This window comes from Phascolarctos cinereus, unplaced genomic scaffold, assembly GCF_003287225.1.
Source record: "Phascolarctos cinereus isolate Bilbo 61053 unplaced genomic scaffold, phaCin_HiC Scaffold_726;HRSCAF=1367, whole genome shotgun sequence".
Classification (NCBI taxonomy): Eukaryota; Metazoa; Chordata; class Mammalia; order Diprotodontia; family Phascolarctidae; genus Phascolarctos; species Phascolarctos cinereus.
The window spans coordinates 304,351,306-304,378,830 of NW_027556098.1; the positions used below are offsets into that span (position 1 = coordinate 304,351,306).

The 27,525-nt window shown below is 39.9% G+C and overlaps 1 protein-coding gene across 3 annotated transcripts in view; it reads right to left on the minus strand.

Moving 5' to 3' along the window:
* ALG9 (ALG9 alpha-1,2-mannosyltransferase) overlaps positions 1-27,525 on the minus strand; it is a 135,166-nt gene that overhangs the window by 103,846 nt on the left and 3,795 nt on the right. For 2 of the 3 annotated variants that reach the window (XM_020989789.2, XM_078156854.1), the window contains exons 3-8: positions 23,834-23,968; positions 19,386-19,456; positions 18,239-18,327; positions 16,436-16,571; positions 10,779-10,866; positions 9,797-9,902 (exon numbers count right to left, since the gene is read on the minus strand). In XM_020989789.2, coding sequence (XP_020845448.1) covers positions 9,797-9,902; positions 10,779-10,866; positions 16,436-16,571; positions 18,239-18,327; positions 19,386-19,456; positions 23,834-23,968 — 625 coding nt within the window. Of the gene's footprint in view, positions 1-9,796; positions 9,903-10,778; positions 10,867-16,435; positions 16,572-18,238; positions 18,328-19,385; positions 19,457-22,995; positions 23,057-23,833; positions 23,969-27,525 lie in introns of those variants that run through there. The other variant, XM_020989790.2, reaches the window with a different exon arrangement.

Consider the following 27,525-nt stretch of genomic DNA (forward strand, 5'->3'; position numbering starts at 1 on the left):
CTGGCTCCAAACTACCTTTCCAGTCATTTTATACTCCTTCCTTTGTGAACTCCCAAGTTCCAGAAAAACTGGACTACACCCAGTCTTGTCCTCCCTTCCCTCATCTGTTCATTTATTCAGGACATTTCCTATTTTGGGAAAATACACTTTTGCCAGTTAGAATCCTTGAAATCCTTTAAGACTTGGCTCTTCCTTCATGAAACTTTCCCTAATTGCCACCCCCCCCCCCAAAAAAACCTTGATCTCTCCCAAGTTTTCTTATATCAATTTGCCTGGAGGTTTTTAACACTGTTATGTCCAGATCTTCAGCCCTAGATCTGCCACTGAACTGACTGGTGGATGCCTCTCTGGCCCACTATATCAGAAAAGCTCCAGCCATATTCCATTTCACTCCATTCTCTCCAACATCTCCGTCACAATACTGCCAATAGTATCCTTCAGTTCAGACAACAATGAGATCAATACTGACTTAGTTTTTAAATGGGGTGTGTGAGTCTTCTCCCTGATTTTTCCACCAGCCGTCCTTGTAACTCAGCTTTTTGTGTTGTCTCCTCCTATTGGAATGTAAGTTCCTCCTGGACAAGGGCTGCCTTTTCTTTTATATTGTATCTCCCAAGCTTAAAAGTAGTTAATAAATAAGTATTTAGTCATATTTACTAAATATGGTGAAATACTTAATTAGTGCTTTTTTCATTCCTTTGTCTGTTCCTGTGCCATTATCACATTCTACTTATTTTACTGTATTATATCTCCCTCCCCCATAAGATTATAAATTTCTCGAGGGAAGAGATTATGTTGTCCCTTATCTTTACATCTTCCCCTGAACCTAGTAAAGTGCCTTATACATAGTATATGTTTAATAAATATTGACTGAATTTTGTTTTCACTCTCCAGAGACACTTATTGGGCAACCTTTCCTGCATTCATGATGCTAGAAAAATGAGACACATCCCTAGTCCCCATGACCTCTCCCCTTCTCTTCCCCAAAGCAAAGCACGATTCAATGGAAGAAGGAAGCTAATGCTCAAGAAAAGAATAGAACTGCTAATGCCTCTGCTTTCTCCTCAGATACAAAGTAAAACCAGAGAAGAAAAAAAAACCACAAACCTAAAACAGAATCTAAGACTCATTTCCAACCCTCTCCTACTCTTTTCTCACTTCTAGATTTAATAACTAATTATTCAGTCAGAAAGATTAGAGAAATAAGTATCTTTGGTTGAATTTTTATGGGAATTACTTGAATTATTGCAAATAATAGCGCATCATCTGCCAAGCTGGAGGTGCCAAATTTTCAAAATTAAGATCAAATTAATGCAATTTATTCATCCATACAAAATAGATACTGTATTTTCAAAAGGCTCAATGCAAATTGTTCTCTAATGTGCACTCTGGGAATAGTCTTCTTCCTATATATATTTTTTATGGAACCAAATAAAACCTTACGAGTAAATTTATAAAATCAAAATAAATTATTAGGAAATAAAAATATAGCAAGTATACCTGGTGGAAGGGAGACACCCAGTGGCAAAACCTAGAATCATGGCTTTCCCCCATAGCTCAGAGCCAAGGAAAGGCTATTTCTATGTCTCTCTACATAGAACCTATTATCTGCCCAGTCTGCTTCATCTGAATTTAGCAAACATTTATTAAGTGCTTACTGTGTGAAAGGCACAATTCTGGGCACTGGGAATACAATGACAAAAACAAAACTGCCCCTTCCCTCAAAGCATCTACATTCTTTTTGGAGGAATGCAACATGTACACCAGCAAGCATAACGTGAGACAACCTGAAAAGGAAGGGAACCTTGGCAGCTATGGGAATCAAGATAAGGCTTCATGGAGGAGGCTGGCACCTGAGCAGAGCCAAGCAGGAAAAGTAGCATGAAACACAAACATGGAGAGGGAGAGCATTCCAGGCAGAGAACACCAAACGTTCAGAAGCAGAAAAGGGGGATGCTCAATATAGGCAACAGCAAGCAGGCTGATTAGACTGGAACATCGAGTGTGTGAAAGGTAGTAGCATGAAATAAGGCTAGACAGGTAGGCTGGGGACAGGTTGTGAAAGGCTATCAATGCCACGTAAAGCACCATATTTGATCCTTAAGGTACTGGGGGGACACTGAAAGTTTCTGAGCAGGAGAGAAAAGCCTTAAAAAGATTATGAGGCAGTTAGAGAGAAGATCAATTTGAATGAGAGCCTGGATGCAGAACGAGCATGTAAAAGTCTGTTATCATAGTCCAGGAAAGAGGTGGTAATAGCCTGACCTAGGAGCTGTGTAAACAGATAGAAGTGGACAGATACAAGAGATGCTGTGGAAATAGGAGAGACAAGACTTGGCAATTAACTGCTTGGCCATGGCAGGGGGTTAAGGATCATCACCAGACGATTCTAATTATGGAGCTCCAACACCTAGTCTCTAACTCCTTCAATTTATTTTCATTTTTTTTCAATTAAGCAACATCCACCTTCTCTCCTTTCAATCTCCCTAACTGAAAGCCTTTGCAACAAAGCCTACAGAACAAATACATATAATTAAGCAAAACACATTCCCATATTGGTCATGTCCTAAAATATGTATATTTTAATCAGTACTTAGGCATCCATGGACCTGTCAGGAGAGGGGTATCATGGGTACATTATGAGTGCTCTGGAATTATTAATTCTCTCAGTTTTAAAAATGAAGAAACTGAAGCCCACAGAGTTGAAAATACTTGCCCAGAGTCACAAAGTAGAATGGGTTCAAACTGAGGACCTCTGGCTGCAAATCTAGGGGTCTTTCTTTCTCTTTAACCCTAAACATCTTATTTTGGACACATGGTAACATGCATACGAGTCATGTAGAAAGCTAACAATTAATTACATTTTAGGTTCAAAAACAAAAGCATTCAAAGACACATACACACACAAACCAAGAGAGTGATTTGACAGCATTTAAACTTTACAAGCATTAAGTTTTATTTTGTTGCTTCAGAATCATCATTCTTTTTAAAAAGTCTAACAATAATTCCATTTGTGGTGTTTCTTTGTAAAAGAATATCATCTTCAACTATATGATTCACACCATGGTACCTAAGCTTAGATAAATACATTAAGTGCAATATTTTGACCAAAGCTTACCTACATACACACATGGATAATCATACTTACATTAGTTACTTTATGCTAGTCTAATGTGAATCTTTTTTTTAAAATACAGTATTTGAAAAGCAAATCTAGCCAATTCCCTTTCAAATACACACATGATGATTAAAAAAAAAACAACCTGAATATTTTTAACAGCTCTTTTTGTGGTGGCAAAAATTGGAAATTGACAGGATGCCCATCAATTGGGGAATGGCTGAGCAAGTTGTGGTATATAAACGTAATGGAATACTATTGTGCTATAAGAAATGATGAACAGGCTGACTTCAGAAAAACTTGCAAAGACTTGTATGGTCTGATGCTGAGTGAAGTTAGCAGAACCCGAAGAACACTGTACACAATAACAGCCACGTTGCGCGATGACTAATATTGATAAACTAAACCCTTCCCAGCAATACAAGGATCTAAGACATCTCCAGAGGCCTTGTGATAGAAAATGCTATCCACATCCAAAGAAAGAACTATGGAGTTTGAAGGCAGACTGAAGCATACTATTTGTTATTTTTTTTTCTTTTGTTGAGTTTTGTTTCCTCTTTCTGGTGGTTCCTCCTCTTGGTTCTAATTCTTACTTACAACATCACTAATGTGAAAATATGTTTAATAGGAATATATATGTATAGCCTATATCAGGTTGTATGCCATCTTGGGGAGGGTGGTGGAGAAAAATTTTAAACTCAAAAGCATACAGAAGTAATTGTTAATAAATCAAAATAAATTTAAAACACTGAGCAGCTATGTTAATAAAATTATGTGCAAAAAACTATAAAGGTGACACATTATTATAATAAAGCCAGGTCACCTGTCTTATGGCAATTTTTTTTTCATAAAATTTTTGGACCTATTTAACATCACTATCAACACAATTTAGATACATTCTTGGAAAAAGTTTGACCTCAGACTAAATTTACATTTACAAAACAGTAACTACTGTCACCAGTAAGAACAGCTAACAATGGCAAAGATTACATTCCACTTCTCACAGAGTAGAGAGATGGAGTGTCCTGTGTGAGGAATAAGATGCTGGGGGGCCAATGTCACTATAGGGCATAGTATGTGGAAGACAGCAAAATACAAGATTGGAAAGAAGGAAATGGCCAGGTTAAGAAGGGCTTTAAAAACCAAACAAAGGATTTCATATTTGATTCTAGAGGCAACAGAGAACCACTGGAGATGAATGAATGGGGGGAAGGGAAAGGGGAGAGGTGATATGGTCCTATTTACACTTACAATTTGACAGTCAACAGTCCATAAGTATTTATTAAACACCTACTATGTGCTAGGCACTGTGCTAAGCACTAAGGATACAAAGAAAGGCAAAATACAGGCTCTGCCCTCAAGGAGCTCACAATCACAAGATAAATGAAGGATGGACTAAACTAGGGAGATACTTGAGGCAGGGGAACCATCAGCAACCTACTGCTATAGCCCAAAAGTGGGGATGACGGCCTGTACCAAGGTAATATCAGCATTAAAGGAGAGCTTAAAGAGGTATATGTGAGAGATGTTCAAAAGGTAGATATGATCAAAAGCCTTGGCAATAGTTTGGATATGTGGGGTGAGAGAGGTTATGAAGTTGAGGATGACACCAAGGCTGTGAGATGGAGGACTGGAAACCCTCAATATTAATAAGCAAGTTAGGATGAGGGGATGGTATGGGAGGGGGAGGTAATGAGTTCGGCTTTGGCCATGTCCAGTTTAAGATGTCTGCACGATATCTACTTCAGTATGTCCGCGAGTGTTGAAGATGTGAGAGCAGAAGTCAGGAGAGAAGGTAGGATTGGACAAATAGATCTGAAAATCATCCACAGAGAAGACAAGATCCATGAAGCTGATGAGATCACCATGTGAAGTAGAATTTACAGAGAAAAGGAGCCAGGATAGACAGAGCCTTGGTGGATGCCCACGGTTAGCTGGCATGGCTACAAGGAAGATGCCGTGAAGGAGACTGAGAAGAAGCAGTCAGACAGGTAGGAGGAGAACTGGGAGAAAGTGATGCTAAAAACAAAAACCAAAGAGAAGAGAGACTGTCAGAGGCTGCAGAGAGATCAAAGAGGGTGATGACTGAGAAACGGTCATCAGATCTGAAATCACGGTAACTTTGGAGAGAGCACTTTCAGTTGAATGATGAGGTTCAGAAGCCAGACTGAAGAGAATTAAGAAGAGAGGAAGAGGTTAAGAAGCAGAGGGAGTAGATACAAAGAGCTTTCTCAATGACTTTTATCCAGAAGAAGAAGAGAGATATGGGCAGATGGATTAAGTGAGGGTTTTTTGAGGACATGAAAGACACGGGCATATTTGTAGGCATTAGAGAATAGACAGGGAGAGACAGAAGACAAGTGAAAGAGGAGGGATGATGGCAAAGGGAATCTACAGGAGAAAGTAGGACAGAACAAGATAGAGAGGTCTGTCTTAGAAAGACCTCCTAGGTGAAAAGAGAGCTGGCCCCAGAGTCAGGAAGACCTACGTTCAAATCCCATCTCAGAAACTTACCAGCTGTGTGTCCCTGGGCAAGTCACTAAATCTCTGCCTCTGTTTTCTCAGCTGTAAAATGGGAGATAACAGCATCTACCTCCCGGGGTTGTTGTGAAGATCAAACGAGATAATATTTATAAACACTCAGCACAGTACTTGGTACGTAGTAGGCACTACATAAACGCTTGTTTCCTCCCCTTCCACCTCTTCATGTGAGACAGTGATTGAGGAAGAGACAGTAGTGGATGGCATCTAAGTGATGTGAGGTAAGAAACAAGGGGAGAAGAAGGAGCTCTTGGCAAATGGTCTGGTGTTTTTCAGTCAAATATGAGGTAAAATTCTCAGTCAGGAAGGTGCTATAGAAGTTTTGAGGAATGATAAAAAAGTTTAGAAAAGTCACTGTGGTGAGTGGGATAGTGAATCCTTTAGGCAGGCATAAAAAGACTGCCTTGCCATAGTGAAGGCCCAGTTAAGATTATGTAACGTAAATTCGTAGTAGACATACTCAGAACAGTTTTATGATTTTCTCCAGCTTTAGTACATATGTGAGAAGTAAAGGCAAATGATGGTAGTAATATAAGGCTGAGGGTTGGAAGGGCAAGATCTTCAATAGGATTTCTGGGGCATGGGACTCAAGAGAAGAGGACAATGTAGAGTTGAACTGGTTCACCAAGGGGGCAAGACAGGTAAGGGAGGAGAGAGCAGCCAATTCAGGGGTTACAGCCTATGAAGAAACTGAAGGATGGGGGGGACTAGAGACTGCAAAGAGGGAAGAGAACAGGGTTAGGAGATTCAAGGTGGAGGGAGAAGCGGAATGACAATCTATTATTATTAAAGGAATTTTGAGCTCACGAAAATGAAAGTGGAACATGTGTGGGTCATGGTAAGATCAAGTATGTGACCATTTCTACAAATAGCTGAGGAGGGATGAAAGAGTAGGTCATGGGAAACTAAAGTGAGGAACTGGGAAGTTAGGGAGTTTGAAGAAGTATCAGTATGTATGCTGAAGCTGCAGATGGCGAAGGCAGGAGTTAAGAAGAGACTGTAAAGAAAAAAGGGGAGGGTCCTGAAGGTCTGCAGATGATAGTCAAAGGAATCTTTATAGGATGATGAATATGGATTGAACGAAACTCAAAGGAAAAGAGATTACTGAGTGGTGGAAAAAGAGAGCCTGGAAGTGGAAACAGGGAGCAAGGAGGATTCCAATTCACGCACCACAATCAGTGAGCTGGGAGGATGAGTAAAAGTGCAACCAGTGCTAGAAAGGGTAGTCAAGCAAGCTGTATCTTCAGGACGGAGCCAGGTCCAGTCAATGCAAATAGATAGAAGAATCAAGAAAGGAAAATGCTTAAGATGAAAGCTAGCTTGCTACCAGTGAAGCAGGTATTCCAGGGAGCACAGTGGAAAGTGTGGGTAGTTTCACTGTAGGGGGAAATGAGATAGGGGGTTGGCTGAAGGGGATGGGAATAAGAGAGCAGTCAGTGGGAGACAGACAACAGAGTTTTAACGATGGCAGTCAAGAGTTCATTATCACTGAGATGAGGAAGATATGACAGAGTGGAAGTATGTTAATCATTGAGAAATGAGTTCAGGCAGGAGTGTAGTCTTGGGATGGAGCATCAGGCATCAGTGTGTAAGTGGAAAGCTGAGGGAGGAGGGAGGGTACTTGGAATGAAATGAAATTACTTCTCAGGGAGGTGAGGGAATCTTCTCTCATAGGCAAGGCAACTCCAGTGACTGGATAGGGTGCTCAAGGAATATGACAAGTCCATAAAGGAAGAATTAAAGAGTTCCTATGATGACCCTATTGAGATCAGAAAGCATGAGTTTAATGACAAAAAAAGGAAAATTATAAATGCTGTAGAAAATGTGGGGAAATTGGAACACTAATGCATTGTTGGTGGAATTGTGAACTGATCCAACCATTCTGGACAGCAATTTGGAACTATGCCCAAAGGGCTATTAAAATGTGCATACCCTTTAAACCCAGCAATAGCACTTCCAGGGCTGTATCCCAAAAAGATCATAAAAATGGGAAGAGGACATACATATACAAAAATATTTACAGCAGCTCTTTCTGTGGTGGCAAAGAATTGGAAATTGATGCCCATCAATTGGGGAATGGCTGAACAAGTTGTGGTATATGAATGTAATGGAATACTATTGTCCTATAAGAAATGATGAGCAAAGAGATTTCAGAAAAACCTGGAAAGACTTGTATGGACTGATGCTGAGTAAAGTGAGCAGAACTAGAAGAATGTTGTACACAGTAATAGGCACGTTGTGCAATGAATAACTTTGATAGACCTAGCTCTTCTCAGCAATACAAGGATCTAAGACATCTCCAAAAGTCTCATGATGGAAAATGCTATCCACACCCAGAGAAAAAACTATGGAGTCTGAATGCAGATTGAAGCACACTATTTACTCTCTTTTGTTTTGTTTTGTTTCTTCTTTCTCATGGTTCCTCCCATTTGTTCTAATTCTTCTTTACAACATGACTAATGTGAAAATGTTTAATAAGAATGTACATGTAGAGTCTATATCAGATTGCACACTGTCTTGGGGAGGTAGGAGGATGAGAAAATTTAAAATTCAGAAGCTTATGGAAGTGAATGTTGAAAACTAAAAATAAGCAAATTAATTTAAAAATAAAAAAAAAAGGAAAGCATGAGTTTATAATGATCATGTACATGCAATGTATAACTACATGCAAATGACAGGGGTGATCCAGAACTGAGAGTTGTGGTGATGTGAATGCTCCTGACTTCTTCCAGGGTGTTTAATAATTAATTCTAGGATAAAGTTTGTTTAGAGAGGAAAGGGATGATGGAAATGGAGAACAAAAAGGGGTGAAGGTATTGATAATAAAGAGTAAATTCAGGAGGGATAAAGCAGAGAAAGACTGAAGGGTAGGAAAGTATTACCCAAGAATGAATTTCAAGAGTTTATGTTCATAGATATGGTATACTTATGGGTAATAGCTAGAGCTAAATGGTGATCATTACTGGAAGTGGTTATGGTGGAATAAAGATGTGGGTCATGAGTGATGAAGAGGCTGGTAAACTAGGGGACTGATGTTCCATGGAACATGAATATATACATAAAGTCCTCAAATATCAGAGCAGAAGTGGGGGTGAAAAGGAAAACAGTAAGATTGTGAACTCCTTCACAAAGGAAGGAGATTGACCTGGAGGCCAGTAGATTACAGCAACAAGGACCTGGAGCAGGTGACACTGATCGATGCAGTGAACTTCAAAGGAAAACAGGCTGCTGAGTGATGGCAATAGAGGGAAGATAAGGAAGCAGCAATGGAAAGCAAAATGTAGACGCTGACTATCTTTCCTGGCCCAGAACACTGGAGAACACAAATGTTTGTGTTCCTCAAACAGAGTCCCTTCAATGTAGTCCTTGTTACCACCATCAAGCTCTGTAGTCCTCAGCCTGCTTCAGCTGCAGGAACAGATTATGAATTCGAGGCCAGATTCTCTTCCCCAAGACTCTCAAAAGGACTTACCTCAAGGCCTGAACAAACACGTGCAAGTGAGAATCCTTCCTCCTTTTAGCCAAAACCTGCCTGTCTTGGCTATACCCATTCTTCTTTTCAGACAGGCAAGGAAGCATTGCCCAGCCCTATTACCAATGTGTCCAGCCCTCTAGACAGCTTTCCCAAACCTACTCCCTTTAGATCAGGGATTCTTAATCATTCTTAATCTTGGGTACATGAATTGCATTCCAATATAATTGGTCTCATCTAAAAATATTCTAAGAAGGGTTCATAGGCTTCACTGGACCACCAAAGGGTCCATGACACACAAAAATGGTTAAGAACACCTGCTTTAGATGGAATTAATGAACATTTTATAACAATATCAATAGACTTTGCATGCATAGCAAAAATCCTCACAACTCTAGAGCTGAAGTTAAGAGAAAGCAGAATAAAAAGAGTCTCTATGGGGATCCTGTCAAGTCCACAAGTGTTTACTGAGGTCCTGCTATGTACCTCCCACTGTGATGAATCCATCAAGAAGCCACCTTAGAAACATCCTGTTTCTTAATAAGATCAGAAAAAGAACAAAAGCAAGATGCCATCTTTACTCAGTCAAGAGAAAGGAAGTAAGTTCTGGAGCTTAGCTGTGTGAAGTGAACTCTTGAAACTTTTCCAAATTCCTTAGAACTTACCATAAAGGTCAGGTCCATGAGCTGTAAAAACATTATACAGAACAATGTTGAGAGGCGCAACCACCAACTTCCCATAGTAGTAGCTGTCAATGACCACTGTAGGTACCTAGAAAAAGGAGATTCAATTCAATTTAACCCAATTAAAAAACATATACTAAGAAGACAATACTTAGAGAGCACTTGACATACAGTATGTACTCAAAAAATCCTTGGTGATTGACTGATTCAGAGAGGCACAAGACACAGTTTTTGCTCATACAGCTTACAATCTTGTAGTAAGACAACAACAAATATACAGATAAAAATGGTAAATTAAAATTGGTAAGTGCACACAGAAGGCTGGTATGTCTTAAAGGATTTAGTATGTCCTAAAGTATTTCCAGTGGCAAAGAGAGTTAGAGGGATGAAGCTACTCCAGGCTTAGAGAACAGCGTGGACAGAAGCAAAGGGGCAGAAGTGTAGAGGAGCTAGACAGGAGATGTGGAGTCATCCAGTGTGCTGAAGCTAAGAGTAGTGGAAGGGAGTAATATAAGATGGGTCTGGATGGTATGGTACCAGATTTTAGAGTGCTTTCAATACTGAGCAGATTATGTCTAGAGACTGCAGTAATTATAGTTTTGCCCCAGGTTGATGCTTCCTAATTTAACTCATTTTCTCTTTTACTCCACATTGTGTAGCCATTGACAAGAACAAAACACACAAATAAGAAAAAAGATCACAAGTGAAAGTATACACTACATATTACATTTTAAAGTACATATTAACAAGAAAGTGACAAAGGTTCTATTTGTCTCCAAGTCCCCTTCTCATCTCTCATGTATGTCTTTTCTGGATGGTGTCCCTACTTTATTATTTGAAGAGTTGCAGTCCATATGTATCGAAATTAACGACTCAAAATTACACACTGTCTTCCCCGTTCAAATTCTTCATGCTCTCCAAGTTTTCCATTTAACACAGTGAAATGTAGAAATAAAAGACTCACCAGAAAGAGTATTATGGCCATTAGTGACCAGTGAAGAAAACTCTTCCACCTTCGTTTCATGACCAGCAAATCAAAGGCAATGGGTAATCTAGGGACATTCAACAGGGAAACATGGATTGAGAAAAGCCACCCTGAAGAATGCCAATAACAATAACGGACAGTTAAATAGCACTTTTGAGATTTGTAATGCCCTTCCATCAGACAACTCCAAGGGATTGGCGAGGCAGGTAGGACTATCCCAGTTTTACAGATTAATGAAGTAAGGTTCAGAGAAGCTAAACTGCCTGCCAAGGGTCCCGCAGCCAGTGTCCGGGCCAGGATACAGAACCAGGTCTTTTGGCTCCACCACCATTGTTCTTTCACTCCACCACACAAGAGATTAGGAAATCCAGATCACTGGTTAGATTCACAAACACTTCAAGCTGAGTGAAGAGAGTAGAATTCCTCTAAAAGTTATGATGCAAGAAGTAAAACTGGTACATGAACGGTCTATTTCTTTAGAGCCCAATGTGATTGTTTCACAAGACTTACAAGGGCATATGAGGAATATTAAATTACAATGACGGATTTAATAAGAATTTTAGTTGCTATACAAAATTCCATTAAATTTGAATTCACATGCCCCTAGTCACAAATATTTTAAATAAATGAAGAATAAGTAGACTACATCAAGATAATCTCTGAGATCCCTTACAACTCTGAAATTCTGTTAATCACTGACCTTTGGGTCACATAATGGAGTATCTCTACCCTAAATAAATAGTAATCTTAATAACCCTGACAATCCTAGAATCCTAGAATCCTACAGTTTACAAAGACATTGGGATCATGTAGCTTTTCACCCCTTACCTGAAGCATGAATGTTCTGCAAAACATGCCTGAAAAATTATCATCCAGCCACTGCTGGAAGACTACCTGTGTCAGGGAAAACGTGACCTATCAGGGTAGCTTGTTCCATTTTTGGAAGCCTCTAATTGTCAGGAAATTAGGTAGTTATCTTTTTTGTTTAATGTTTTTATTTCATAATAATAAACTTAACTCTGCAGTTTAGCCAGACTCGTACAAGGAAAACGGAAATGAAATCCAAAGAGAATTGTAGGAATTGAGAACACAAGGATTACAGGGTTGGAGAACAGATTGAAGGTTCCCTGCCCAGCTACAGAAGAATGGTTTGGTGCTTAAGACAAAAAAGGAAAAGAAAAAGGAAAGAAAAGAAAAGATTTATGAGACTGTCCATAATCAGCAATGGGTGATCTTCTCCCCATAGATGAGCTTGCCATCAGTGCCATCACAGGCCACGGGGCCTGTGAAGTCACCACCCTGGCACATGAACCCAAGGATGACCTTGTGAAAGCAGGATCCCTTGCAACCAAATCCTTTCTCTCCAGTGCTCAGAGCATGAACATTTTCTGCTGTCTTTGGAATCTTGTCTGCACATAACTTGAAAGTAACTCCATCCAGGTGGTCATTATTGGCAGTGATGTCAAAGTATATGACTGGGTTGGCCATGGCTATGGCCATAAATGACTGGGCTGGGAGCACTGGTAAAGGCAGAGGGAGTGAGGACTGGTGTATGGCAGAACAAGTAAAGTCAAAGGCTCCTAACATCTATAGAGCTTCTCACAGATATCTTAAACTGAGCATGTCCAAAGCAGAACTCATTTTCTCTCCCTCTAAGGCTTCCCTTGCTCCAAATTTCCCTAGTCACCCAGGTTCACAAGTTCAATGTCTGTCTCAACTCCTCATTCATATTCACCTCATATATCCAATTTGCGAAGTTCTACTGTTTCTGTCTTCCCAATATTCCTTGTATGTGTCCCCTTCTATCTGCTCACACGGCTGCCACCTAGACTCCTGAAATAGTCTGATGGCTAGTCTCATTTCCTCAAGTCACTCCCCATTCCAATCCATCCTCCACAGAGCTGCCAAAGTGATCTTACTGAAGTGAACATCTGATCACGTTACACACATCCCATTCAATAAACGCCTGTGGTTCCTCATTACCTCCATGATCAAATAGAAAATTCTTTGTTTAGTTTTCAAAGCCCTTCACAACCTGGCCCGTTCCTAGCCTTCCTGTCTTCTAATACTTTACTAATATCCATGCACTCTGTGATCCAGCCACACTGGCCTTCTTGCTGTCCCTCTCATACAACATTCCATCTCCAAACTGTAAACCTTCTCACTGGCTGTCCTCCATGCCTGGAACTCTCTTCCTCTTCACTTCTGCCTCCTTGGCTTCCTCAAATGCGGGAGTTCCTGCTCACTCACCCACCTATTGCTATAGCTTTTTTCTTAAGATCACCTCCTAATTACTTTCTTTCTTTCCATCTATCTATCTATCTATCTATCTATCTATCTATCTATCTATCTATCTATTCTTATTTAAGTGTCTCCACCATTAGAATGTGAGCTCTTTGAGGGCAGGGACCATGTTTTTCTTTTTTTTGTATCCCCAAAGCTTAGCACAGTGCCTCACAAATGGTAAGTGCTTAATAAATGATGTAATAAATAAATTAATGAAAAGTGCTTAATAAACAACTGGCTGAACTCCTTTTTGGGTCTGTTACAAGTGATGATTTCCTGAGCAGGAAAAGGGGAAAGTGATAAAGTAATCTAAAAACAAAAGATATCAATACAAAATTTTTTTAAAAGAACGTAAACTGGGGCAGCTAGGTGGCACAGTGACTCCATTTGGGGTTTCCTTGGCCAAGATACTGGAGTGGTTTGCCATTCCCTTCTCCAGCGCATTTTATAGATGAGGAAATTGAGGCAAACAGGGTTAAGTGATTTGTCCAGAGTCACACAGCTAGTAAAGTATCTGAGGCTAGATTTGAACTCATAAAGATGAGTCTTGGGGCAGGTAGGTAGTGCAGTGGACAGAGCACCGGCCCTGAAGTCAGGAGGACCTGAGTTCAAATCCGGCCTCAGACCAAACACTTGCCACTTACTAGCTGTGTGACCCTGGGCAACTCACTTAACCCCAATTGCCTTAACAACAACAACAAAAAAGTCTTCCTGATCCCCAGCCCAGTGCTTTATCTACTAAACCACACAGTGCCTAGCACATAGAAAAGTGCTTAATAAATGCCTGATTGACTGCCTGAGCTTCTTTCACAGATCATTCATTATATCCCTTCCAACTACTGCTGTTTAATCTCCTTTTCCCAGTTAAGCGTCTCGAGTTAGTATAATTATATCTGTTGCTTTCATTTTCTTTTCACCCCACTCTGGAAGCGGCATGTTGTTGGGGGAGAAAGCACTAGACTAGAGTCAGAAAAATCTGGGTTCAAATCCTGCCTCTGACACTTCCTAGCTGCATCAGTGACCTTGGACAATCATTCAGCCTCCTTTTTCTCACTCGTAAAATTAAGTTAGATCCCATGACCTCTTAGGTTCCTTCCAACTCTAAATCTATGTTGCTATGATCTCTTCTGAATGATCAGCGACCTCTTCTAAGGTCACCAAGAGTCTCTGCCTGGCTGAATGTAATAATTTCTTAAATTTTCATCTCCCTCCTTGATCTTTTTGTTATTTTTGACAGTACTGACTGAATCTCTTTTTCAGTACTTTTGGTTCCTCAGGACTCATTTGTCTGCTTCACTTCTTCCTTCTCCCAGCCAGCCACTGATATCCTTGCCCAAAGCAAGCTTCTAGTCTACCTCTACGAGTATTGCCTTGGATTATGTATCCCATCTACTTTCATGATTTTAACAATCGCCTACATGTCAATGACTCTAAAAATGAAAATTTTACCTATGTTTCAGTACAGTTTTCAAGTGCATCCACTTGACTACCGAACTCAAAGGAATTTATTAGCTCAATGATGTGGATGTTCCCTCCAAAGATGCAGACTGCAACTCATCCATCCTACCCCTCCTTCTTTTTCAATCATACATCTCTTCGATTATATTCTTTACTCCAGGTGTCCTTCAAAGTTCTTTACTCGCTGTGTGATGCAGCACACTAACACTTGCCATGTGCCTCTCCACTGGCCCCTGAGTGATACATATTTTAATTTTTTGAGACTTGCAGCCATTCAGTATTCAAACAGTGCTGGTATTAAAAAGAGGGGCTTTTGCTTTGGGAGGAATATAGTGTCATTAAAGTAGCTTTCCAGTTTGCCAAAAATAATATACTCACTATTAAAACATGCATGCATGCATACACACAAAACACACACACGTGCGCGCATGCACGCATCTTACTGGACAAACTCTCTAGGTTGCCTATCTAACTATACATCAGAATCTGCACAACAGCTACTCTTCATCTGCTTGTTTCTTTTTTCCTCTACAGAAAGTTGGCCACACTCTTCTGAGTAGCTTTGGATATCATCTAGGAGCCTCTATAATGTTTGGGGGCTGAATGTAATCAGAATGATGTCATCTGAAAACAGAAGCATTGAAGAACCTCACCATCCAACATGGAACAGTACTTCAACTTGGACTTTGCTGGAACTCCTCCACGACAGTGGTGAACTCCTTTGGAAAGTGTTCATCTCCCTGTTTTATGCCTCACTTGATGTTTATGATCAAAGGGTCACTGAACTAGGATGTACAAGAGTAAGATTTCTACAGAAGGGAAGATATCCTATTTCCCACCCCCCTCATTCCCTTCCCCAAGGATCCCTCATACTCTCCTCCCCACCCTTCCCAACCTCTTCTCTCATCAGAACTCCTTATTAAGCACTCATCCCCACTGCCACCACACACATACAATGGTTCCCTATTAAGTAAAGTCTAAGTTTTTAAAATGGCCCATCAACTAGGGCTACCTTACCTATCTGACAGCATCTTGGAGGACTCCTTCACAAATCAGCCTGAATTCACCATCCAGGCAGGCATTTTTTTCCATACCAGGATAAACCATACTTGCTCCTACCTCCACAACTTGGCTAATACTGTTCTCCCTGTTTGGAATGTCTTCCCTAGTCCTCTCTGCCAAGAAAGATTCTAAATTTTCACTGAAGTTCAACTATTCCATGAAACTTTTCCAAACCAACTCAAGGAATTTTTCAACCACCCAAAGAACTTCCTTTACTTAGAATTTCATCAAAAGTTCTGTTTAGTCTCTACAGCATTATTATGCCTTTGCTTATATAAAGTCTTGGAACTGTCTTCTAGAGCACTGATGTCACATTCAAATAGAAACAGATCAGGCAGGCTACAGACTGACTTAGAAAACCACAAATTAACATTATCTATGCTGTATTGTATCTTTATTTTACTAAACATTTCCAAATTATATTTTAATCTGGTTCCACTTAAAGGCCAGCAAGGAGTTTAACAAGTCTGCTCTAGGTATTTCTTGTTTCACCAATTATATAGCAAACTCCTGGAGAAAAAGACTTTTCCTTCTATTTCTTTTATATTCTCCACTGTACCTTTTTTTGATGCTCTGGCATCACTTGTCCTTGTACCCTCAGTGACTACTTTACAGGCACCAGCAATGCTGTTGAACTAAACTGAATTGGCCTTCTCAGGCTCATAAAGGTACACCTAAACGTCCGTAAGTCCTCCTCAACACTGCAGCCACGTTATAGATCCAATTACTCTCGATAAACTTCTGTCCTACCCCAACTGTTTGCAAATAACTTAGCCCTGACAGTCAATCTGTGGAAGGGTGGGGGGAAGGAATTTGACTTAGCTTCTTACCCAAGAGCAGCACTAAATGGCCAGCCAAGGATAGCCCCAGCAGCTACTGCCAGCACAGCAATGGAGGTCTTGTCCATGAACCAGCCTGTCATAGCTATCACAGTCGTGTACATACAGAAGCTGCTAGGAAGGAAAGCTGAAAAAGAATGGAAATGTTTCAAAAACAACAACAACAACAAAGACTTAGGACAATTTATCAAAATCTTCACTAAGGTTAAATGCTATCACATGCTGCAAGGCGGCAGGGACCAGAAAGGTTTACTTTATGTTGGCGTGTTAGACAAGGCCACGTTAATAAGTGGACAGTAAGAAGCACTCATTCTTTCAAAATTCCATTTCAGTAGTAAAGTCTTTCCTGATTTATAAGCACCAAACACAGGATGTCCTTTAAGCTGCCCCTAAAGGACACCTCACATGGAAGCCCAAGACCACCAGGTATGTCCTGCAATTCACACTCATTGTGTCCCAGGAATGCATAGGATTGTCCGCAGGTTTCATGTGCACACTGGGATTAGGGCTTCAAGAGAACTATAGCTGTCACAGAGGGCTTACTTCTGCCAGTTTTCTAGGACTGCTCTGGTCCAAACCCGTAACCTCATGGTAGTCACAGGGGCTCCAGAAGGGCCTTTCCAGAGCATGGATAATTGGCAAGGGCTCCCCACTGTCATTCTGAACCCATTGATATGAACACTTTAGCTTCTGGACACTCTTCTCACATTCCTATATCATAAAACTGGGCACCCACCCCAAAGAGCTTCCAATAATAGCACCAAATCAATGGGATCAAAATCAAAGAAATCAAAACATATCAACTAGTCCCACCAGCTCATTTTGAGAATAAGGAAACTGAGGTCCACATAGGTGAAGTGACTTAAATGAAAGTCTCACAGGCACAAGTACAGGTTTAAACCCAGGCACTGTCAAGCTGCAGTCACTGGATGACTGGGATACAAACTGTCCCCCTCTAGCTGGGGAGCAGGATCTTCCTGACAGAAAGCTTTACCCCATGGGCTAAAGACAGTGTCTGAAGTGAAGACTGCTTACATTTTGCTCCACTTGGCAATGAAGTGATGTGCCACAGTGCTCCTCAAAGGGCAGTTCCTGCCTCTCCTGCTGCTCATCTCCTACTTCACCTACTCCAGGGGAAGTAATAATCAGCACCCTATTCCAACAAGAATTGAATGAAGAAGCAGGGAGCTCAGCAAAAGGCTCAGGGACTCCATGTTCTAATCCTGGCTCTGAGTGAAAGGATAATTTTAATGCCTTAATATTCTTAACTGCAATATACAAAATCAAATTTAAACCTAGCACCTCCACCAAAGGCTAATCTTGGGAGCAACTCATAAAATGACTGTAAAATAATCTGAAGGGCAGATTTTCCAGACAAAGGTGGCATAATATTGGTGACATACAGAGCTGACAACTCCATTTGCTAATGCACAGAGACAGTAGAGAAATCTACACAAACCCAGGAGGGCTAAGCCAAAGCCCTGCCTGTAAATTATAGTTCTAAAAACAAAAACAAACAAAAAACTATGGCTCTGGTTTGTTACATTCATCTCCAATATACTTGGAAAAAGATTTTAGAACACACCCAGAGGCAAGCTTTTTCTGAGAGAAAGTGTTCCCTCACAGGGAATCACAAAGGTATTTTCCTACATCCCAACAGCACAGGAAAGCCTGGGGTTAATTTTATGTTGTAAAGAATCTCGTGGCTTTGTTTTAAACTTACACTAAGACAAAGCGCTCTCTTTCATTGCAACTGCAAAGTGTCTATGGAAGTGTCATCCTTTTGCCTCTTACCTGCTGATGAGCAAAACATTCCAGTGCTAAGAACTAAAAATGCCAGCATCAATCGACTCACGTGGAGGCCAAACTTCTTGCACACAGCCCTGTGAGCAAGGAAAGAAGAAAAGAAAGAAGAAAATATCAAACATGGAAGGCCTCAGGAACATCCACTTCAAACAAGAAGATAAACAACTGCTACCTGACTGGTAATAATCTGATAATCTGAATTACAATGTAACAAACTCATCCAAGACTCGCACTGATGAGAAACCTAAGGGTGGAGCTATGCATTTTCTAGGAACTAAAAGTGACACAATTATAACAACAGATAGGAAATTAAAGGGCTTAAATATAAGACAGAGAGGAAAGAGATTTAAGATTCTCCTCTAAACACCTGGCCTACTAAGATCCCACTGAGGATTTTATCAATCACTAAACCACCAAATATTGATATGGAAGGTGCTGTTCTGGTGTTAGAGAAGCGATAAACCCTTCGTTGTGGCACCTTCCTGCCCACTAACATTGAGGACAAGGAAAAATAAAAGTCATATGTAACACGTTAAAGATTTTTTTAAAATGTCAGCCTATACTACAAAGGAAATTAAAAATCCTTACACTTCTAGAACATGTGGCAGTTACAAAGCAAATTCACATACATTATACCATTTGATACTCCCAACAACTTTTTAAAGGTGATACCAATATCATTATCCCCATTTTATACACAGAAACATGGAATGCCAGCGTAGGAGGGGCCTCCAAGGCTATCTGGTCTCCTCCACATAGGAGCAAGAGCCTGCCTTAGATTAAGACTCAGGAGTTAAGTGACTTGCCCAAGGTCACAAAACTTGTGAAGAGTCCAGGTTTCACCACAGACCTTCTGACTACAAGTCCAGCGCATATGAACAAACAGAACTAAAGTGATCATCATAAAAACCAAATATCTGAAAGCTTCTGGTAAGAAAAACAATAGCCACAAAGTCTCTTTGTCCAAAACAAACTGTTTATTTTAAATAAAAAACCATATCACAGATAATATCTCTGGAGGGAGGAAAAGGAGCGAGGGCAAGTTTCAGCCACTGCCATGTATATCAGGAGGATAATACATTCTATCTGGTATCCTACACAGTGATTTTCTACAAGCAAAGCTTTCTGTACTCACTTATAAAAGTAAAGTTCACAAACAGAGCTCACAAAAGCCAGGATACATCGCAAAAAGTAAAAGACGAGAACCTAAAAGAAATCCAGAAAAAAAACAGAAGTCACAGACATAAGCTAAAACAATTTGAAAAATAAAACTGAGAAAATAGCTAAGATAATATGAGTTATGCCAAATAGCTTCTGAAGTATTTACATGGTTACATATGCTATAAGTTAAAGTACTTTTAAGCTGTTCAGAATGAAACTACTAACTTAAATGAAAAGCATAATTAGAATAATGTGCTTATAACTTGGCATATCAGCAATTTTCTTTATTAATAACATCAATTTTCAATCACTATAGCAAATAAGCTCTTCAGTTTAATAAGAAAAATACACCACATTTTAGGGAGGGCACTAGCCAACTGGAGCTCCACCCAGGATGATGAGAGGACTAGAAACCAGGCCATAACAGGATTAAAAAAAAAAGAATTAGGAGGGTTATAATCACTATCTTCAAATATGTGATTGGTTATGATGCAGAATTCAACAAGCATTTATTAAGCATCTACTAAATGGATGACACTATATTAGTTTCTGGGGTTACAAAGAAAAAATATTAAATATTCCCTGAAATCAAGGAGTTTCCATTTTAGTAGGGGGTACAGTATGGAAATAGATAAGTAAATACTAAGTACATAGTAAGTAAACACAAAGTGGGGGGATAAAAAAGATAGCACCAACCACCAGAAGGTTCAGGAAATAGCGAAAACCTGAATTCTAAGGGGAGATGCTAAGGAGAGAGAGCATTTCAGGCATGGAGCCTGAAAAGGCCAGGACAAAGGTAAAAAGGCTAGAAATGGAGAGCCATGCACAGAGAACAGACAGTTAAGCCAATTAAGCTAAAATCTGAGTGTGAAGGGGGAGTATCGTGAAATAAATCTAGAAAGAGAAACTGGAGCCAAATTGTAAATGGCTTTAAATGCTAGAGAGGAGTTATAGGTTCTGCTGGGCCCAACAAGAAGACCAATTATAGTGAGGCTGCTCTCAAATCTACATAAGAAATCCACAAACCTGTTTTGAAGACATGAAGTCTTTCCAGGTTCCCCAAACTCCTAGTGCCTTTTCCCTGGGTTACCTTGTATGAGTTTTATACATGCCTATATTTGTGTATGCTGTCTCTCCACTAAGAAAGCAGAGACTTTTTGCTTTTTGTCTTTGTATCTCCAGCAAAGCAAAAGGACTGGCACCTAGTAGGTGCTTAATAAATGCTTGGTGACTGATTGAGAACCAAATCAATACAACAAAAACACAAAATAATAATTGTCTCTAATATGGGTTTACTTCGATTGGTCTTGAGATAGTACATGTTATTTTTAAAATAGGTCCACAGTTCTGGCAAAACTACAAAGCCATTCACAAGTAGCAAATTTTTAAATAAACTCTCAAAATTTTAGAAGTAAAAAATGCAATAAAATTAAACACTCTCCAAATATACTACCTTGTAAGAACAGGGCAAAATTAAAACTTTTCTGAGGCATCATACAAGATCTTACATTATATCCAACACTTCCCGATCACAAAACACCTAATAATAACTAACAACCGTTTGGTAGGGGAAAGAATAATGAATTTGGAATCAAGGGTTCAAATCCCAATTCTGCCATTTACTACTTATGTGGTATCAGACAGGTCACTCATCCTTTCTGTGTCTGTTTTCTCAGCTATAAAATGAGGGGGCTGAACTAGGTGGTCTCCATCCCAGCTCTAAATATGTAATCCTATGTTCAGAAACTGAGGCCGTTAAATCAGAGCAGTGGAAACACGGACAGGAATACCTTCAGTCTGAACAGCATATAAGTGAGTAGAATAGCACAGAGGTGGTTGTTGTGGCTTGTGCTTTGTTCTCAAACAGGACCATAACACCAGGGAGGTGACGCCATGACATGCAAGGGAGTTGGAAGGAAGACGTACAAAGCAACTGGAGTCAGATTTTTCCTTAAAACCTTTCCACAGCTAACAGGCTTGTTTGTGTTAGTCTATACATTAAGAATCAAAGGGAGCTAAGCAAGCTAGCATCCTATTTCAAGAAAGGCTTCTATACATTTTTCTCAGGAGCCCCAAGAAACTAAACGCTCCATAAGGCAAACAGGCAGTTTCCCACAGCAATCAGACATGTCAATCACAAGACCATCAGAAGACTGAAGATTTCACTTCCAGAAATATGATAGGCAGGTGGAGTCTTTCAGAAACTTGCAGAGAGCATAGTACCATGTTTGTGCTTCTGCCAGTGACAAATAATAATTATACATGTACTCACTGCAAACTGATCTAATTACCAGGAGACAGGGCTAAATGAACACTTGTCTATTCTCCAAGTTATTGGAGATAGAGTTCCTTGAAAGAATAGAAGAAATGCTCCAGAGGAAAAAACAAGAAGAATCAGAAGTGGGCAAGTAGAAGAATTTGACACAGAAAAGGAAGGGAAGAACCCACAGCAATTCTTTGGAACAGTGTAAAATCATGCTCTTCCTGTAGAAGGCAAGGCTGCACCCTCTGAGGAGGAAACACTCCATGTGCCACAAGGAAGGATGATGTAGATACACAGGTACTGTCAGGAGAGGTCACAGAAGAAGAGGAAGAGGTAGATAGTGATGGTTGGCAGCACCCTGGTGAAGGCCTTCTCAGGGAGACCTCCTGTGAATGAGGATGGGCACAGTCTTCCTGAGGCTGTGTCTGCTACAGAAGGGAAAACCTCCTGAAATCTGTGGAGAGTTTACCGGCAGACAAATGATATCACCAGAAAGAACCCAGATGGCTTTGGGAGCATTCTAACATGCTTCTCGATCAGAAACAGAAGACCATAGGGTAACCAGTTTCCTTTTCATCCCTGCTGCTAACTGAGGGTGAACAGTGATCAGCTGGAGAAGATGGTGTCTGAGGTTCACTTGAGTTTTTTTGACTTTTAAGGTTCCCTTTAGCTCTACATCTATAACCCTATGATCCCAATAATTTAATAGGGAGAAAAGTAAAATCCTACATCTTGGCTTAAAAAAAATCAATAGCACAAGGACAGGATAGAGAAGGCCCTGGCTAAATTAGTGCATGTGAAAAAGATGAAGGGGTTTTTAGTGGCTTGCAAGCTCAACGAATCAAAGGTGTGCCCTCACAGCCAAAAAATATTAATGCGGTCTCCTTGTTGTTCAGTCACATCCAACTCTTTATGACCCAAGGACTATAGCCTTCTAATGCTATCCATGGGGTTTTCTTGGCAAAGATACTGGAGTAGTTTGCCATTTCCTTATCTAGCTCCTTTTACATATGTGGCAATTGAGGCAAACCACATGACTCGCCCAGGGTCACACAGCTAGTAAAGTGTCTGAGGCTGGACTGGAACTCAGGTCTTCCTGACTCCAGGCCTAGTGCTCTATTCACTGAGATATCTAGCTGCTCCAATGTAATCTTCACCTACATTAAGTCCCAAGTAAGGGATATGAGAGTGCCACACTCTCCTGCCCCATTTATGTTTCATGAAGAAACTGGGGATGCTCAGCTCTAGTCCCGTCCCCATCCTTGGAACATATGTAGAGAATGTAACATAAAGATTTATTAAAGAAATTTGGTATGTTTACCTTGAAAAGAAGTCTTTTGGGAAACATGATAGCTGTCTTCAGATATCTGATGAGCTATCACCTAGAAGAGGGAAAGCATGTATGTTTCCGGCTTTGCCTCAGAGGGCATAAATAGGATTTCAGTGAAATTTTGTTTATCTATAGGGTTTTGGCACTGCAAAATATCTGAGAACCAAAGGAAGACCCTGGTGACAGAAACTGGGCAACTGTGAGTTTTAGGATAGAAGATGATTAATTCAGTTCCAGATTTGCTGAGTTTGAAGCCATAGGAGGTTAGCTAAATGCAAACAAACTCTCTGAGGACATCCCACTGCTCTTTCTACATCGTGCCTCTTACAAAAAAGATTTATTTCATGATGTACTAAAAAACACATGACTCGTCATATTCATGACTCAACAATGATTAACAGCCAGCAATAAATGTTTATTGATTGATGAATAGTTTATCAATGCTCAACAAATAAAAGAAATACATTTACTGTCTTTCCTCTGATAAACTTGGAACATTAGAAGGAAGATAACTCAGTTGAAAAGTTATATAGCTAGAGCTACTATCCTCTAATTTGGACAACTGTCACTGGCCTCCAAACCGGCCTCTATCCCATTTGATCTTTCCTATGCAGAACAAGAATTTTTTCCCCTAAATATCACTACTATCTATGCCACTATTGTGCACTTACCTCAAAGCCCTAGGTCCCTATACCTAATTACAGAACCCTTATTTCTACTTACCTGAAACTCTACCTTAGAGTCCAGTTCTTGGTTAAAAAAAATAAAAGCAGAAACTCAGTTGTTTTGACCATGACAGACAAGTGCTTCAGGCTAGGCCTTGTCTTACCTTGTTAGTTTGTAGGACTTTTGCATGGAATGCAGCTGGCAAGGCGTGAAGCCACAGGTAAGCATAGGATCGGATTGCATAAGCTGGGGAATATTCCCATGTCTGGAACCCATTCCTATAGACGAGGTAGTGCATCTAAAATTCCAAAAGAGAGAGATGAAATTGGTGTTTTGAGGGCCAAAAATCATTTTCATGAAGATATATGGTGGCATGAAGAGCTTCTTGGTACATCTATGAACCAGGGGCCAAAAAAATATAAAGCTGAAAGCCTATGCAGAATTCTGGTAGCTAAGGGCAGTTTTAGACAGAGGCCAGAGGAAACCAACATTGTAGAAGGTTTAGGAAATAACAAAATGCTTTAAGATTATAGAATTTCTTACTTTAGGTGGCTCAAAAACTCTTGAATTATTTTACTATAAAATTTTTAATTACTGATTTTGATAAAATAGACATTTCCCAAACACTCAAATAAATTCCTATATGAAGTATATACCATGAAAAAAATGTATTGTTAACAACAAAAAAAGATCCATCTTTTAACTCTGAAAGTATGGTACAAACACTGACCATCGTGTTTGACCATAATTTTGTTTCCTTTCCACATTGATTTTATTTATGTTGTTACAATTATTGTTACCTTAATATAAACTTAACAGCTCATTAGTCAGAAGAGAAATGCTCCCATTCTGATATTGTCTTAGTAGCAAATAAACCAAGCTTTCACACCCTGGGGCTTTTTTTCTTAGAATAAAATATAACAAGGATATTATACCTCTAAATATACAAGCCAAAACAGCAGAATCTTGCAGTTGTAAATTTTAAGTTTAAAATTCTAACATGCAAATTGTTACTTCACCCAGCTATAATTTCACCATTGCAGGTACTGGAGCCACCCATTATGTATCATAACCCATTTATATCTTCTTATCTTCTACAACTTTGCCTATGACTTTCTACGATAATAATAATAATAACAACAACAGCCCACATCTATATAGCACTGTATGCTTTTTATAAGGTATTTTACATACATTATCTCATTTGAATCAGACAACAATCCTATGAGTTATGTACTCATTTTGCAGTTGAGGAAAAAGTTAAGTCACTCTACTAGTGTTTGTTCTAGCCCCAGGCAATTGCCTAGTGGCACATTTCATAGATGGAAGCCACCTTAATACACAAAGTACTTTAAAAAAAAGTCCTGAGTGAATTTTAACCTGTTGGCTATACCTATAGCATACTTTAAAGCAGAAGTTCCTAACTTTTCCTGTATCGTGAACTCCTCTGTTGGATTAGTGAAGCCTGTGGACCTCTTTTCTGAATAATGATTTTAAGTGTATAAAATACATCACCAAAAAATCAATTTATTGAAATAAAGATGTAATTTTTTTTTCAAGTTCACTGAAGTCTATCCATGGATCCCAGAAGTAGTAGGTTGGTTCAGGAGATTTAAGAGTTAAAACAGAAATCCAAGCGAGGAATAAATTTTTACATCTTTGTTCTTTGTAGGAACGTAAGACCATCTAGGAAGGGAGGGTTTCTCAAAAATTCAATCCAAGGCTATTTTCCTATCAATGGTCATGAAATTTAGAGACAGAACTCCCTGGAAAGGCTCATGCCCATAGTAATTGGTTGCTATCCTGGTGACAATGTAGATTTAATTGCTTCTTGCTGTATTTGCTTACACTCTTAAAATCTAACACGAAGATGTCTGTCTCCCCACTTATAAATTCAAAGATAAGCATCCAATCTGCCTCAAATGGCCACACAACACCTTTCACGTCCTCTTCATCAGCAGACCTCAGGTAGCTTCTCATCCCCTTTAACCAATTACAATGCTCAAAAATCCCAAAAGCATTGCTCCGGAAGTAGAGGTCACCAGGTAATGCCTTGTTTCCCCACCAATCACTACCCTAGAATCCCCCAAAGTGAAGGCGTGTCCCTACCCACATGAGTAGATGGGACATTTCCTGTTCAAAAGGGGAAGCTCAGCAACTATCTCTGGAGCCGTAACACAACCCCCACGTCCACGTGAATTTGGAGAACTTCAGCCTCCCTTCCATCTCCAGCCATTTGGAAAGAATACCCCTCAATAAATTTCATGTGGACATCTAAATTTACATGGGAGTTTTCTCCTTTTTCTGTTTCTAGTGCAGATGCTGGTGTGTCACATAATCACTCATTTGGAAGGAAGGGAAGGGGAAGGATACAAGCATTTCTATAGTGCCTACTATGTGCCAGACACCGCACTAAGCACTGTTACAAATATTATCTCACATAATTCTCACAACTCATATTATCCCCATTTTACAATTGAGGCAACTGAAGTAAACAGAGGTTAAATGACTCGCCCAAGGTTATAAAGCTAGTAAGAGTCTAAGCCAGATTTGAACTCAGGTCTTCCTGACTCAGGCCTAGCACTCTATCCACTGCACCAACAGCTGCCTTCAAATTTGGAAATAGGAAGAAGAAACTAATCAAGTCTCCTCATTTTAAAACTTCTACAACTAACTCACAAAACAGCCCTTATTCAGATTGCTACAACAAGCTCTCCCCAGTCACCTGTCCAGGATTATCAAGTGCTAAGTCCTTCGTAGAGGATTTACCCAACATGTTGGAGCCTTCTAGGTGTTTAATATTTCATGGATACCAGTGCAATACTTAGCCTGCCTGCCTATTATTCCTGCCTGTTACTATATCACTAGCCTGCCTCTATGTCTCATAATACACGTCCGCAAGTCATCTTTGGTAATAAGCTGCAGCCCATTTCCCTCATGGAGCACTGGGCATGCACCTCTCATATATACTTAATGTGGATTTCTACTGCCTGTAGGGAAAACTTTGATCTTTGCTTTTCTGAAATTGTAGTGTTTTATCATTCAGAGATGCACAGCATCACTGGGATAATACTTCTTTTTAAAATGTGCTTTGGCAGCAGAGAGTAATTTGGGATCATTGAAAGCCCTAAGAAATTTCCCAAATACAGTCTTGCTTGTCCTTCTTTATTTTTAGGCTTGGCTCACTGTACATCTGCAATACCCATCTAAGAGAGATGGGACTAACGGCTCTCTATCCAAACACATGTCACCATCCGAGCAAAATGCATTCTTCATCCATTTGCTCTTTCCAATACAGACTGCTAAGTCAATTTCTATTGAGGGGCAACAAGTCTCATCACAGAGGCCCTCCAGTGATCTAGGACTCAAGGCAATCAGCTCAGTGTCATGCACAAAGAGAAGCATCTAGAAATCTTTCCAACTAATAAGGAATTTATCTTCCGTTTTGACTTTGTGTAGAACACCCTCCATGACACTAACAGTGGCAAGTGTGAATTCCTGTTCTATGAACTACTTGATACAGATAATATGAGGATTACTAAAAGAAATTATCTCTGCTGCTGCATTTATCAAGAACTTGCATCCCATCTTAACATATGCATGGGAAAGAGGAGGGGGAGGTGGAAAAGCAAGCATTTATTAAGCACCTACTATGTGCCATGCATTATGCTTACACTACAAATATTATCTCATTTGATCCTTCCAAGAACCCTGGGAGAGAGGTGCTAATGTCATCCACGTTTTACATTTGAGGAAACAGCAAGTAAGTGCCCAAAGCCTGATTTGAACTTAGATCTTCCTGACTCCAGGCCTTAGGTTCTAAACACGGTATCACCTAGCACTTTACTTTGCTCT